The 15,423-nt window shown below is 48.1% G+C and overlaps 1 protein-coding gene across 1 annotated transcript; it reads left to right on the plus strand.

Annotated features, from left to right (window-relative positions):
* Nucleotides 1-902: 902 nt before the first annotated feature.
* On the plus strand, nucleotides 903-10,337 carry LOC109575784 (myeloid-associated differentiation marker-like). Its single transcript, XM_019984064.2, has 2 exons — nucleotides 903-942; nucleotides 6,719-10,337. The coding sequence occupies exon 2, from the start codon at nucleotides 7,261-7,263 to the stop codon at nucleotides 7,798-7,800; it is 540 nt and encodes a 179-aa protein (XP_019839623.2). The 5' UTR covers nucleotides 903-942; nucleotides 6,719-7,260; the 3' UTR covers nucleotides 7,801-10,337.
* The last annotated feature ends 5,086 nt before the right edge of the window (nucleotides 10,338-15,423 follow it).

A 15,423-nucleotide genomic window follows, 5' to 3' on the forward strand; every position in this document is an offset into this window, starting at 1 on the left:
CTCCACTATGAAGACAGTGGAGGGTCCCACCGAAGCAGAAGCACCACAGGATCACAGACCAGTTAACTGTGCACTCACTCCAAGTGTCCATGCTGGCCACCAGCAGGGAGGGCACGCAGGCAGAGAGCAGCTGCCCCAGGTGGAGGAAGAAGCCCACGGTCCTGGAGCCCAGGCCTGAGGAGGTTCTCGTGGTGATGGTGACGGTCAGGCAGGTCACCAGCACTGGAGTTGTCATCTTGCTTATTTTACAATAAAATCTGTGAACTACACAGCTCTGGGTTTTGATGGACTGGTTCAGTTTCACTTTGCCTGTTTTGTTCTGTTTCTTTGTTTTTATTTTTCCAGGAATATATGGCCACTCACCCCTAGAGCAGATGTGCTGATTTGGACAATGTAATGACCACAAACTCAGGTTCTCAGTCCACCAAGGCGCCTTATGCTTAATGCAAAGTCTCCAAAACTAGAAGCACGACACACCCCAGCACACGTCCTGCAACCATTTCCTGTTTCTCTTGCGTAAATCCCAGCTGAACCTTGCAGCGTTGGGCGTTGGTTCCCACCTTCTCCCCTAGTTGCCGGCTTCCTTAAGGTAAAGTTACTTTTCTTTCATCCAACACTGACCTCTCTGTATTGGCTTTTCAGCAAACTAATCAGAGCCTGGTGACAGTCAGAGCCTTTGTGCAACCAGGCAGGAGTCAGGTCCCCTAGCCTCTGCCCCTCTAGCTACACTTGAGTTGATGAGGAGGCTGCTGTTGGGAAGGTGGGGAGGATCTACAGGTAAGTTTTACAGCTGCTAAACTCATTAGTTTCTGGAATTTTCCTATCCCTCCCCACTGTGACAATGAAGTCATTGTCCACTCCCTTCATTGTGGACAGCCTGTTTTCAGTTTCTGTTGAGAGAAGGAAACTGGCTTCTGAAGGAGCAGCTGAGCTCTTGACTGAGTGAGTAGAGGGTTGTGCACCCCGGAAGCCCCCCATTCCCACCCATTTGGACATAATCTTTGCCCTTTAGAACTCAGACATAAAGAATCTGCCAGCAATGCAGGAAATGAGAGTTTGATCCCCGGATTGGGAAGATCCCCTGGAGAAAAGAATGGCAACCCACTCCAGTATTCTTACTGGAAAATCCCATGGACAGGGAAGCCTGGCAGGCTACAGACCATGGAGTCACAAAAGAGTTGGACATGACTAAGCGGAGACTAACGCCTTCACTTTGAACACCGCAGGAGTGGGAAATGACTCGCTTGCCACTCTGTACTAGTCTCTCCCAGAGAATTAGTTTGTTTGTTTGTAATCTGCTCTAGGGTAACAAGTGATGTGAAGTGCATTGGGGGGCGGGGGAGGGGTGTCTTTATCCATCCCTTCTAGAAGTTCACTGGGACGCATCTTAACAGATTGGCAAAACCAGAGCTATAACCCTATAACCAAGAAAAAAGAGGTTTTTAAATTATAATACAGCCTGGCTCACATATGTTTCTGATTCTGAAAAGCAGTAGTCCCAGGTGGGTCTCTAAATTACTCCCCTATTTTGCAGTTAGAACTGATTTGTCAGAGATCTGGTTAAGTGGGAGGATATTCCACATTTGAGCCTTCCTGTTACTCATAATAAGGATTTTTCCAACAAGGGCACTAAATTAATTGTACAAAAGGGAAACTAAAGTGTGAAAAGCCTGAACTCTTTACAGAGGAGTCTTTGCAGGCAAAGGAGGGAGAAGAGGGGCCAGCTTCTTAGGGAACTGACTCCACCCCGACCTCTGGGGTTCTTATCCCGATGGCCCAGGTAGAGGTTGCCCCGAGGCCTGTGCCCGGCTCCCCAAGTCTCTGGAAGAAGGAGGGGTCCTAGTGTTGGGGCGGGGCACAGCCTTAGCGTCACCACAGCATGAGGAAGAAAGGGGGTCTGAAGTAGTCTCTCCTTTTAAGACCGTCAGGTCACTCAGCTTGGCCTCCATGTGTCCTCGAGGGTGGGTGGGGTTGGATTTCCACTAAGATAGTTCTCTGCAGGAGGACAGCCCTGTGGCTATTATTGGACTTACACTGTTTTCAACCTCAGACCTACTAAACTGGACAATTGCCAATCCTCTTTACAGAGATTATCCACAAAAAATGGTGGAAACGTTTATTATATTTTTCAACCCGCTGCCCATCATGGGCTGATGCACAGATGTGGGTGGTGATTGTGTTCACAGCAGAGGTGCAGCACTTTGTCCCAGGCAAAGCCCAACATTCATCTCTCAGTGTTTGGCCTCTTGAGGAATGAGCAAACAAGCCTGAGTTGGATAACATGGCTAAGGGGTCTCCAGAAGCTAAAAGAGACAAAGAGGGACCTCCCCTGGGGCATGAGAGACCGCAGTCCTGCTGACACCTTGTTTCAAAACGCTGACCTCTGGAACTGTGAGAGAACACATCTCTGTTGTTTTAAGCCACCAGGCTTGTGATAATTCACTGCAGTAACCCCAGGAAATCAAGATGAATTTCCAAAAATAAAAAGTATATTCTTTGTCATATTTTTTTTTAAAGTTTTCGGAAAAGCTTGCTGACCTCCTGCCCTAGAGCATGGTGGTCACATGGATCCCAGGACCTCTTGTTATCTCCTGTGTCCCCCAGTGTCTGAGACTCACGGGGAAGGGTCCACTGATCTAAAGAAAGGTGGTCGTCCAAATGCCCCCAGGAACGAGGAGGGAAGGAAATAAGTAAAGGGGATGGAGAGGACTAAGGCCCCTGGAGAGGACCAGCTGCACCTGTCGGGTGTGGTGGAAAAGCAAGATACTGTGTGCATGATATTGTTTCATGTCTATAAAATGGAAAAAGAGATATAGATACTGCCTCAAACCATATTTGCATGTATGTACACATGTTTCTACATATGATTTCAGAGCCCATGAAATGTGCTGAAGGCTGTACATGAGGTTGAGGACATGGATGGAAGGGTGGATGCTCGGGTGAGCAGGAGGAAGACGGGCCATGCCTAAGAGGGGAAACCAGGACATGGGAGATGATCATACTCCTACTTTATATCAATTATACATGAGAAGGGACTTCCCAGGTGGTACTAGTGATAAAGAACCCATCTGCCAATGCAGGAGACGTAGGACATGGGTTCAATACTTGGTCAGGAAGATCCCCTGGAGGAGGGCAACACACTCCAGTATTATTATTATTTTTAATTTATATATTACTCCAGTATTCTTGCCCAGAGAATCCCATGGACAGAGGATCCTGGTGGGCTACAGTCCATAGGGTTGTGAAGACTCAGACACAGCTGAAGCAACTTAGCATGCATGCATACATGAGAAGAAGTAAACCACACAAAAATATGAATGGAAAACAATATAGAAGCCATCCACAGTACAATCCACAATCCCTTTTTTCAAACCCTTTTTTCTAAGGGTCTGAAAGCACCTTATAAACAAACATATTACTGTTTTTGCACTGAACCTCTGAACGTTCACACTAAGTGAAATAAATAAAGACTCTAAATTTTTCCCTACCATCTTGTTGGGGCTTCTCCTTTGTCCTTGGACATGGGGTATCTTTTTTGGTTGGATCCAACATTCTCCTGTTGATGGTTGTTCAGCAATGAGTTGCCAACTCCAACTCTCCCTGGAGTTTTCAAGGGAGAAAATGAGTGCACATCCTTCGACTCCACCATCTTGTTGTTGACTCCTGGAATGGGCAAATTTAATTCAGATGACCATTATATTTACTACTGTGGGCAAGAATCCCTTAGAAGAAATGAAGTAGCCATCATAGTCAACAAGAGTCCAAAATGCCATACTTGGGTGCAATCTCAAATATGACAGAGTGATCTCTGTTCATTTACAAGGTAAACCATTCAATATCACTGGGATCCAAGTCTATGCCCCAACCACTAATGCCAAAGAAGCTGAAGTTGAACGGTTCTATGATGACCTACACGACCTTCTAGAGCTAACACCAAAAAAAGATGTCATTTTCATCATAGGGGACTGGAATACAAAAGTAGGAAGTCAAGAGATACCTGGAGTAACAGGCAAGTTTGGCCTTGGAGTACAAAATAAAGCAGGGCAAAGGCTAACAGACTTTTGCCAAGAGAACATACAGGTCATACCAAACACTCTACTCTTCCAACAACACAAGAGATGACTCTACACATGGACATCACCAGATGGTCAATACAGAAATCAGATGGATTATATTCTTTGCAGCCAAAGATGGAGAAGGCCTATACACAGTCAGCAAAAATAAGACTGGGAGCTAATTGTGGTTCAGATTATGAATTTCCTTATTGCCAAATTCAGACTTAAATTGAAGAAAGTAGGGAAAACCACTAGACCATTCAGGTATGACCTAAATCAAATCCTTTACGATGATACAGAGGAAGTGACAAATAGATTCAAGGGGTTGGGTCTTATAGAGTGCCTGATGAACTACGGACGGAAGTTCATGACATTGTACAGGAGGTACTGATCAAGACCATCCCAAGAAAAAGAAATGCAAAAAGACAAAATGATTGTCTGAAGAAGCCTTACAAATAGCTGAGAAAAAAAGAGAAGCTAAAGGCAAAGGAGAAAATGAAAGCTATACCCATCTGAATGCAGAATTCCAAAGAATAGCAAGGAGAGATAAGAAAGCCTTCCTCAGTGATCAGTGCAAAAAAACAGAGGAAAACAATAGAATGGGAAAGACTAGAGATCTCTTCAAGAATATTAGAGATACCAAGGGAATTTTTCATGCAAAGATGGGCACAATAAAAGACAGAAACGGTATGGACTTAACAAAAACAAGGTATTAAGAAGAGGTGGCAAGAATACACAGAACTATACAATAAAATAACTTAATGACCCAGATAACCATGATGGTGTGATCACTCACCTAGAGCCAGACATCCTGGAGTCCATAGTCAAGTGGGCCTTAGGAAGCATCACTACAAACAAAGCAAGTGGAGGTGATAGAATTTCAACTGAGCTATTTCAAGTCCTAAAAGGTGATGCAGTCCTAAAAGTACAGCACTCAATATGCCAGCAAATTTGGAAAACTGTGGCCACAGGACTGGAAAAGGTCAGTTTTCATTCCAATCCCAAAGAAAGGAAATGCTGAAGGATGTTTAAACTACCATACAATTGCACACATCTCACACGCTAGCAAAGTAATGCTCAAAATTCTCCAAGCCAGACTTCAACAGTATGTAAACTGAGAACTTCCAGATGTTCAAGCTAGATTTAGAAAAGGCAGAGTAACCACTCTGGTGGTTTCAAATTGCCAACATCCGTTGGATCATCAAAAAAGCAAGAGAGTTCCAGAAAAACATCTGCTTTATTGACTATGCCAAAGCCTTTGACTGTGTGGATCACAAAAAACTGGAAAATTCTGAAAGAGATGGGAATACCAGACCACTTGACCTGCCTCCTGAGAAATCTGTATGCAGGTCAAGAAGGAACAGTTGGAACCGGACATGGAACAATGACTGGTTCCAAATTGAGAAAGGAGTACATCAAGGCTGTATATTATTTAACTTATATGCTGAGCACGTCATGTGAAATGCTGGGCTGGGTGAAGCACTAGCTGGAATCAAGATTGCCAGGAGAAATATCAATAAACTCAGATATGCAGATGACACCACCCTTATGGCAGAGAGTGAAGTGGAACTGAAGTGCCTCTTGATGAATGTAAAACAGGAGTGAAAAAATTGGCTTAAAACTCAACATTCAGAAAACTAAGATCATGGTATCTGGTCTCCTCACTTCATGGAAAATAGATGGGGAAACAAAGGAAACAGTGACAGACTTTATTTTCTTGGGCTCCAAAATCACTGCCGATGTTGACTGCACCCATGAAATTAAAAGCCGCTTGCTCCTTGGAAGAAAAGCTATGGCAAACCTAGACAGAGCATTAAAAAGCAGAGTCATTACTTTGCTGACAAAGGTCCACATGGTCAAAGCTATGGTTTTTCCAGTAGTCATGTACGGATGTGATAGTTGGACTATAAACAAAGCTGAGCGCCAAAGAATTGATGCTTTTGAACTGTGGTGTTGGAGAAGACTCTTGAGAGTCCTTTGGACTGCAAGGAGATCAAACCAGTCAGTCTTAAAGGAAGTCAGTCCTGAATATTCATTGGAAGGACTGATGCTGAAGCTGAAACTCCAGTACTTTGGCCACCTGATGAGAAGAAGTGACTCATTTGAAAAGACCCTGATGCTGGGAAGGATTGAAGGTGGGAGGAGAAGGGGATGATAGAGGATGAGATGGTTGGATGGCATCACAGACTTGATGGCCATAAGTTTAAGCAAGCTCCAGGAGTTGGTGATGGACAGGGAGCCCTGGCTTGCTGCAGTCCATGGGGTCGCAAAGAGTTGGACACAACTGAGCGACTGAATTGAACTGACCTGATAAATTTTCTCATGTCTGTTCAGGAAGATTCTCTAGCCAAAGGAATTTATAAAAGTTCTTCTTTTCTTTTTGGAGCCTTAAAATGTTGGGATTGCGGATAAGGGCCACATTCCACGGTATCTCCAAAAATAGTGGCGCACAGCCAAAGAGATAAAAAGTCTTTATGGCTTGAGGCAAAACCAACTGGGCTGTGAGGTTTGGAATGGGATAGTCTTGACAGAGTCAGACACAACTGAAGCGACTTAGCAGCAGCAGCAGCAGCAGTCTTCTTACAAGGTCAAGGGTGATGGGTGGGGAATATAGTTCTGGAGCTGTTGCCCAAGTGATTGAGTTATTGGTTCTAACTCCACAGATCCTGAGCCTCAGCAGTCACAGGCCCCGAGACTTTTCAAGGCATCTGATTTAATCCGCCTCCAGAGTGTACGTTGGCTGGTGGGTCCTCAGTGAAGACCACTGCCATATTGGCGACGGGACTTGCCTGACCATCACAACATCATGTCCACCGGTAGGACATCCCCAGAAAAGTGTGGCTTGTACATTGTGTTCAGCTGCCTCCGCGTGCCACAGCTGGTCTGCATCATCTCGGCTTTCTTCCTAGTGCTCGACATGGGGATTCGATGGGGGGACATAAGTAGCTGGATCATGTTCAGCTGGTGCTTCTGTATCATCGGTACGCTCATCATCGTCATACTGGAATTATATAGGTTCCCGACCGACTTTCCTTTCTGCTGGTACAACTTCTCCATCACCTATGCCTGCTATGCTGCCCTTATCTGCCTCTCAGCCTCCATCTTCTACCCCATCACCTACATCAAGTTCTTGCCTTATGATGCCACCTGAAACCGGGCCATTGCTGCCACTGTGTTCTCCTGCATCGCATGTGTGGTTTATGTCATGGAAGTGGCCTGCGTATGGGAATGCTACAAGCTCAAGGAGATCCCCTGCTTCGTGCACACCATGCCAGGCCTGCTGAAGGTGCTGGAGACCTTTGTGGCCTGTGTTATCTTTGCCTTCCTCAGCAACACCTCCCTGTACATAGACCAGCCAGCCCTGGAGTGGTGCGTGGCCGTGTATTCCATCTGCTTCATCCTGGCAGCTGTGGCCATGCTGATGGACCGGGAAGAATGGGAGAACAGGCTGCCCATCTCCTTCCCCGTGTTTCATCTGGGACTGAACTTGCTGTCTATCCTCCTCCACTTCACTGCTCTGGTCCTCTGGCTGCTCTACCAGTTTGATGAGAAGTATGGCGGGCAGCCCCAGCAGTCCAGTGATGTGAACTGCATTGATAGAACTACCCACGGCATGTGCGCCTGGGAGCAGCGCCTGGCTGTGGCCGTCCTGACAGCCGCCAACCTGCTGACTTACATGGCCGACCTGGGGTACTGGGCCCACCAGGTTTCTGTAGGGACTGGGGGTCAACCCACAGACTCCTGATCCTCTCTGCTCACAGGAGATCTCTACTGAGCTCTGACATCCTCTGATGCCCTCTTCCTGGCTCTCTCTCCCTTCTCACATCCTTCCCCATTCATCTCACTCTCTTCTCTGTTTCCTTCCCTCCTTCTGCTCTGTCTCCTTCCTGTCTTATGTGATAGCCCCCATTCTCTTTTGCCTCTTTCTCTTGCTTCGCTCATCTTTTCTACATTTTCTGCCTTTACCCCCATTCTGACTCTCTTTGTTTTCTCACCTTCTGTGTCCTGACCACCTCTTCCCATCTTCCTTCTTCTGATCCATCAGGACTTGAGACTCCTTCCTCCTCTGCCCACCGCCCCCTCCCACCTCCTAAGGTGCTGACTCCACAGCACACAGCCCTCTGTGCAGTGGTCACACCCTGGGCCTCCAGAGGGGCCCCATTGCCAAAGGATGTCTGTCCACCTGGGGGTGCCTTAGTTGGTAATTGTCTGTGTGTTTTTTTGGAGAGTGGAGGCAGGTGGTAAGCAACTGGACACTCTCTCCTGGTGGAGCGTTGGAGGGTGGTGTGCAATGTGCCTCCCCTTTAAATTAAAAAAAAAAAAAAAGTCTCTGGAGATCGGTAATTCCCAGTTGGCAAATTTAAAGCACAGACCCTGGGCCCCTTGGCCCCTGGGCCCCTGGGCCCCTCCTGGTGCTCAGCCCCACCTGAGAATGGCTCCAGAATTTTTGCAGGCTCACTAAACACCCACTCCCTAGAGGGCATCTTAGAGGAAGCCAGGGGTCAATACCTTCCATCCCAGCTATGCTCTGGGGAATCACAAAAGGAGCTGGTGAAGAACCCTAGGGTTGTGTTGGTGAGGGGCAGCGATGTGGCCCTCCTGCCTCAGTGATCAAAACTGCAGTCCTGCCTCTGCAGGGAGAAGAGCATGGGCCCACCAGCCTTAAAGTGATGTTAGCCTGCTTTTTTTTTTTTTTTTTTTGCTGTTCTTGTCTTTTTTCTGATTGGGAGGGCAAAAATTACTGGGTGACTCTGTTCTTAAAGGGGAAGCTTCTTTTCAAATTTTCTTGGGCAGGTTGTTTGGAGAGGGGAGGGAGTTGCTGTTCCCATCGTCAAAAGAACTGCATTGCTTGAGTGTGCAGTGACACACAGTTCTTCTTTTTTTTTTTTATAAAGAATTTTTTAAAAAATTATTTATTGATTAAGTTTTTGCTATGCTGAGACTTTGCTGTTGTGAGTGGGCTTTCTCTAGTTGCAGAGCACTGACTCTAGTGTACACAGGTTTCAGTAGTTCTGGCACACGGGTTTAGTCACTCTGCTGCATGTGGGATCTTCGCAGACCAGGGGTGTGCCCTGCATGACAGGTGTTCTCTATCCACTGTGCCATCAGGGAAGGCCACATGTGTGTTTCTGTGTGCTGGTTGCTTTCTGCTGCTGCTTCCTGGTTCTCTGGGACTCCAGCATAATGTGATCTATAAAATGCATACAATTTTTTTTTTATTCCCAGAGCTTTTGGTTCCCATCAGCCTCTGCTGTCAGTCATTGAGAATAGCATTGTCCCTTCTTCCACATTCATAATGTAGCTTTTCAACCTCATAAAAGTGAAAGAAAAAGACAAAGACAAAAAACTCCAGAACCAAATCCACATAGTCTAATTGCGCCCAACTTGTCTAGAGCTCTGAAGGTCCTAGCCAATTCCCACCCTCACCAAAGCTAGGTCTCTGGGAGCCCCTCCCACTGACTCCCATCCACAACTGGACCAGAGCCTGGGGGTGCAGCCCAGCCTGTGACACAAGAGGTTGGGCTCCACCCCAGTGCCAGCATCTTTTCCTCTAACTCTTAAAGGGGCCATGACAGCACTTGGATGCCTCTCCAGAAAGGTGTGTGCCTGTGTGTATGCTCAGTGCAGGTATGTGTGTATACATGTGTGTGTGACCATGTGCTTCCCTGCATTGAGACCACAGCCCTTTACAGTAACCGGTGGCTGTGAAGGCCCCTCAATCTCCTGTCCTCAATGACAAAGCCTCGAGCTCAGCCTCCTAGAGTCACCAGGGCCAGAGGAGCCAGAAAAGCAGAGCTGTTGGGGAGGGGAGGGGAAAGACCCCCCTCTGCTGCCCCTCATTCCTGTACTGGGATGAAGTGTGTGATCTTCACCCAGAGGCAGGTGGGGTGCAGGGGGAGGGCTCCCAGGAGGCCGTCCACATCACGGTGAAATCCTAAGAAGGACTGAAATAAAAATTGTATTTTAAAGCAAGATAAGAAAAATTTAAAAATAAAAATTTTCTCTGTCTTTTTCGGCCTCTTCCCTCCATTCTAGTATGCTTTGTGCATCTGTATTATGTGTTAACCAGCCCTACTCAAGGGCAGAAATACCTACTCAAACATAAAGTTGAGTTTCTCTGGTGCATGCATGTAACTCCTTAGAAGGTACTACTACTTACTTATTTAGGACCTTATTGTCACTAGCTGTGTTACTTATCCTGCCTATTTTACAAGACTCTTGTTTCTTGCATTAACAAATGAGTGAATGAGCCTATAATAAACAATCATGATGACCAAGTGACTTGACATGACTGATCTGATGTAAAGTTCTATAAGATCCATGATTGTAATAGTGTGACTCTGGATACAGAAAGGAAAGAGGCAACAAGAGGGAGCCATTTCCTGGAGCTGACACACTAGTAAGGCAGGTGGTCCAGAGGATTTGGCTACTGTTACCAGGAGTGGGTGAGTAACAGCGCATTCAGTGGCCTAACAACAAAATCCTGGATTGATTTTGGAATGAGCATTCCTAGAACCCTGGGACAAATTGGCCAAAAAAGCCTCCCAAACCTTGTTTGAAATTAAGATCAAAAGGAAAGGAATTGTGCAGTAAAGAATGTCGCCCATCACCCAGCTGTACAAGAATCAAGTCATTAGCCACTGTGGTCACAGACCTATAGTCGATCCTGGAAGGAATTCAGGGGGGAAACTCAGGATGAGGCATTTTGTGCTCTGGGAAAACTGGGAGAACCTGCCCTCAGATAGTGATAGTTTTTTAGGAGAAATTTTTATGAACTCTGTTCTTGCATCTTCTCATACTTAGAAAAGCATGAAAGCCTTTAGCTAAAGTATTTTTGCTTAGGAACAGCAGTAAGCCTCTTCCAAGCCATGTGCTTGTTTGCATGTTCCCCTTCCCCCAAATCACGTACATACTAATCTTCTGCCTTATGGCTTCAGAACAGTTCTCAGTTTACTGAAAACTAGGACCTGGGTTATAGTTGTCAGGTTGGCTTGAATAAAGTTTTTGGTTTCTTTCTTAGATTGACTAGTGATTAATTTTTTTTTATTGAGAAAAGCAAGTGAGCATTTACCCCTGTAAGTCTAGGTACAGGATTTTCACTTTCTTCTATTTTCCTAAATCAAATTGAAAACAACCCTGGGACCTCACTTCCCAGGAAGATGAAGGTGCCTCTCTGCTTTAGTAAAAGAACTGCCCAGGGTGGGCTCACCTGAGGGGCTCACTGTCTAAGCCTCATGGTTCATGAGGGCGGCTGCTCCATCCCTCCTGTTGGGGGGTTAAGTGTCATTTGTCACAGCTCCAAGGCTGGTCCAGTCCCCTCACTGTGGAGCTCAAAAGAGAGTGTAAAGGTCCTCTGCTTAGTTCAACCCTCTCGTCATAGGGGAGGTACAGCTGGACCCCAGGGAGGGGCAGGACGTGTCCAGAGTCACCCTGCGTGTGGCAGAGTCAGAGTCAGGACCAGGTGTCCTGTCCTCAGGCCGGCTGTCTGTCCACGGCCCCACAGTGCTTGTGACAAGTGTGGCAGGGGCATCCTCCAGGCTGGGATTCTGCCCCGTCCACCCTCGTTCTGCACAAACCTGCCCCATTCCCCTGAGGAGGGCACTCACTGCTGCTGAGTCAGTTTTCTCATCTGCTAGATGGGGGAGGGGTGCCAGAGACCCCTGGTCCCTCCCAGCCCCCCTCTTCCCAGGGCCCCTGGACTTGCCAGTCTTGGAGACTCAGACGTGGAGATGGAAGCCCCTGTGCCTCCCCTGTGACCATGCTTCCTCCACTGAGAGCGGGCTGTGCAGGAGGCGTGGAGCTCAAGATGGGGCTGGTGCCACGGCACATGCTACCCTCTGGGTCCTGACACTCGCTCACCTCAGCACCTACCTGGGAGGTAAGGAGGCTTCCCTAGCTTTTCCCTCCCCTGGGGACATCCAAACCCCAGAGCCAAAGCTGGAGGTTGAGTTAGAGATTTCCTTTGGGAAAAGTTTTCCTTTGGGAATCCTGGTTCGGGTCCTTTTGAGGAAGCCTGAAGCCCTGGAAGGAACTAGGGGCTAGGAGTCAGGAGCCTGGGGTCACCCTCCAGGCCAGGCCGCAGCAAATACATCCCCAAATACATCTTATGGATGAGGGGCCTGGTGCCAGTCTCTGAGTTTTAAGACATTCCATTCTTTCATTAACAGACTGCTAGTGACTATATATAACATCCAGCTAAAAATTAGCAGGGGGGTACTCTTTCTGCCCCCTTTTGATACGTATGTCAGAAGCTTTCTCTATCTCTTTTATCCTTTAATAAAACGTTATTATACAAAAGCTCTGAGCTATTAAGCCTCATCTCTGGTCCTGGATTGAATTCTTCTCCTCTGGAGGCCAAGAATCCCAGCGTCTTTTCGTGGTTCAGCAGCAACCTATCATCAAGGGCTCTCCCTTGGTGGCTACTCACAGCCAGACAGGCAGCCCCACCCAACCCAACAGCTTCCAAAGTTCATTAAAATAATAATAGTAACAACAACAGAGTTCATGACCCTAAACCCTAGAGCCAGAACAGGAGAGAACCCTGAGAGGTCGGGCTACACATCCCTACTCTCCCAGACCTGGTTCCCAGGTGGTACCACCTACGTCACCTGGTTCAGTGGTACAAATAGCAGGCATTGCTGTTGTAAAGCAGCACCCCCCCTACCCCCCAACCCCCCGAGTGAAAAGCACAGTAGTTTGGTGTCATGAAAGTGAAAATGAAACTGTTAGTCGCTCGGTCATGTCTGACTCATTGTGACCCCATAGACTGTAGTCTGCCAGGCTCCTGTGTCCATGGAATTCTCCAGGCAAGAATACTGAAGTGAGTTCCCATTTCCTTCTCCAAAGTTTGAACTTGGATTTCAATCCCTTGGGTTCTTAACCTCACCTGGAGCCCCTCATCCCTTCAGTGGGCTACTTAGGACATGTTCTGCAGGGCTATGTCCTCTCTCTGCACGAACAGGCAGCCCAAGGAGATGGTAGGGGTGAGGCTGGACCAGTGACAGGAGGCCCCTTGGAGGTGCTCAGCCCTTAGGCCAGTGGCTCATCCGTGGCTGCACAGCACAGTAGCCTGATGTAGGCAGCACTTCTCAAACATGAACTCTGTGCCTCCTGCACACCCAGCTCTCAGTAGGGGAAGCGCTGACACGTGGGAAGCACAGGCTGATGCTCTAGAGAGACCCCAGTCAGCCCACCTGACTCCGTGTCTACCTCTGTGAGCTCAGGTCCTGTCCATCAAAGGGCTGAGGAGGGGGCTGAGGTCCCCCATAGGCAGGGTGCCCAGCACCAGGCTGGGGGTGGTGGGGACCTATGAACAGCACCATCACCCCTGTTCCTAATAAAGGCAGAGCCACCCCTGCTGCCCCTCTGGACCCCTGACCTAGCTGGGCCCCCACACACCTGGGGTTGATGCTGCAAATGCTGGGTTTTCTCACTGAGGTTGTGATAGAAGGAGGCATGGGAGGTGATGTTTGTTGAGGCGCTGCTTTGCGACTGGTTCTGGGCTCCGTGCTTCACACATGTCATCTTCCACAGTCCTCCAGTGACCCCAGCCTGGCTCTTGAGCCCCTGCTCTGTCCTCCCCAGCAGACCACTGGGAGCAACTCCTCAGAGAGCAGATTTGGGACAACCCAGGAGCCCTGCTGTCACCTATGGCTCTACTCATATCTGGGCAACTCCTGCCTCAGTCGTCTCCTCTGTGAAATGGGGATAAGAGTCCCGACTCCGTAGCCACCATGGAAACAACTGGGCTCATGCTGAACTCTGCTCTAGCCTTTCAGGCATCTGCATGGAGGTCACTGCCTCCTGCTCTTCTGCCCTCAGTTCTGAAAAGAGCAGATCAGGGTCCACTCCAGGCAACAGGGAGAAGGGAGAGCTGTGCTTCTCAACACCCTTCGCCTTTTGGTGGTTTCTTCCCAAGCCCTTTAGCTGCCCTACTCTGCTTCTCCAGATTAGTTCCCCAGCCCCTCTTCTCACCATCCACCCCCCACCTTCTCTCTGCTCCATTGCTTCTGCCATTCTGTCCTGGGCCAGGGGGAGGGTGTGTGTCCCCATGTTGTCCTTCATCTCGGCTCACAGAACACCTGCCCTTGTGCCCTTCTCAAGCCTTCAACATCCTGGGGACAGTCTGCTGCAGGGCAGGAGGCTCCATGAGTGACTCTGCCGTCCTGGGTGGTAGGAACCAGTCCCTGGAGACCGGGATAAACCCAGCAGGATGGCAGCGGGAGGAGAGGAAGGAGGAACAGCCTGTGGGGAGTCTCTAGTGTGTGTGTGGGATGAGAGGGGAGTGCATCTGGCATGGCAGTCCTGGCTGGGATGTGCTCTCACCTGAGCCTGTGGGAAGACATTTGTGCATCCCCTCCTGCCTCAAGGGGGCTGCGTGTGAACCTAGAAATGGGGAGGATGATGAGTGTAGTCAGGACCTCTGCTCCAAGGCTCACCACCCCCAATGTCTAAGCGGTTGACCCAGGAACAAGTGAGTGACCCCAGCCTGATGCTTGTCAGGACTGAGAATGCAGGCTGCACTGCGCAGGTGCCTCTCAGCCCAGCTGATGGTGTCTGTGAAGAAACACTGGCCCGTGGGAACATGTTTGGGGCTGTGTTTGGACCACAGGACACCAGGTTGAGCCCTGAATCCTAGCCCACCTCCCACCTGCCACCTGACTCTTTTCACCTGGGCCATGGACCCCGTCCTAGATGTGCCCAAGAACAGAGGAGTCATAGTCTGGAAAGCACTGCTTGGAGGGTTGAGTCCCTGGTTTATACACAAGGCTTTCCCTACTGAAGTTTCCAGCCAGGATAAATCCAGTGTCACTTCCACATGGTGACCTGTCACCCATCTTCACCTCATCCTCATGTCTCCATCTCAACCCTGAGTTCTTGACTGTCCAGGTTACAAGGCCCCAGTTTCTTCAATACTTTCCCCTTATGTGGAACCTGACCCCATTTCCTTCTGCCCCACCACCCACCCCAATATTGGCCTCCTCCTCCCTTCTCTGCTCATTTTAATTTAGTCACATCTGCAAAGATCTTTTTTTTTTTTTTCCCAAATAAATAACATTCACAGGATACAGGAGTTGACAAGGTTATCTCTCCAAGAAATATTTTTCCAGCCTACCAGAAGGACTGATTGTTTTTAAGGAAATAGGTATTTTTAGACTATTTCCCAAGGGGAAATTCAATAAGAAATTAACAAGAGCAGAAAAGAAATTGCTAGATAAAAATGAAACTGACCTGAATCAACCTGTATGAATTTTTAGTGGACTGTTTCAGGAAAGTTATTCCCTTATCACCTCAATTAGCAAAAACACTGAATTATCCATGTAGATTGTGTAAAGTTCAAATGTGGCAAGGAAACAATGTGGAAAAA

This window comes from Bos indicus, chromosome 21 (assembly GCF_029378745.1).
Source record: "Bos indicus isolate NIAB-ARS_2022 breed Sahiwal x Tharparkar chromosome 21, NIAB-ARS_B.indTharparkar_mat_pri_1.0, whole genome shotgun sequence".
Lineage (NCBI taxonomy): Eukaryota > Metazoa > Chordata > Mammalia > Artiodactyla > Bovidae > Bos > Bos indicus.

Excerpts from the sequence above, each read along its gene's own strand:
- LOC109575784 (XM_019984064.2), top strand. The coding sequence starts at position 7,261 with ATGGAAGTGGCCTGCGTATGGGAATGCTACAAGCTCAAGGAGATCCCC.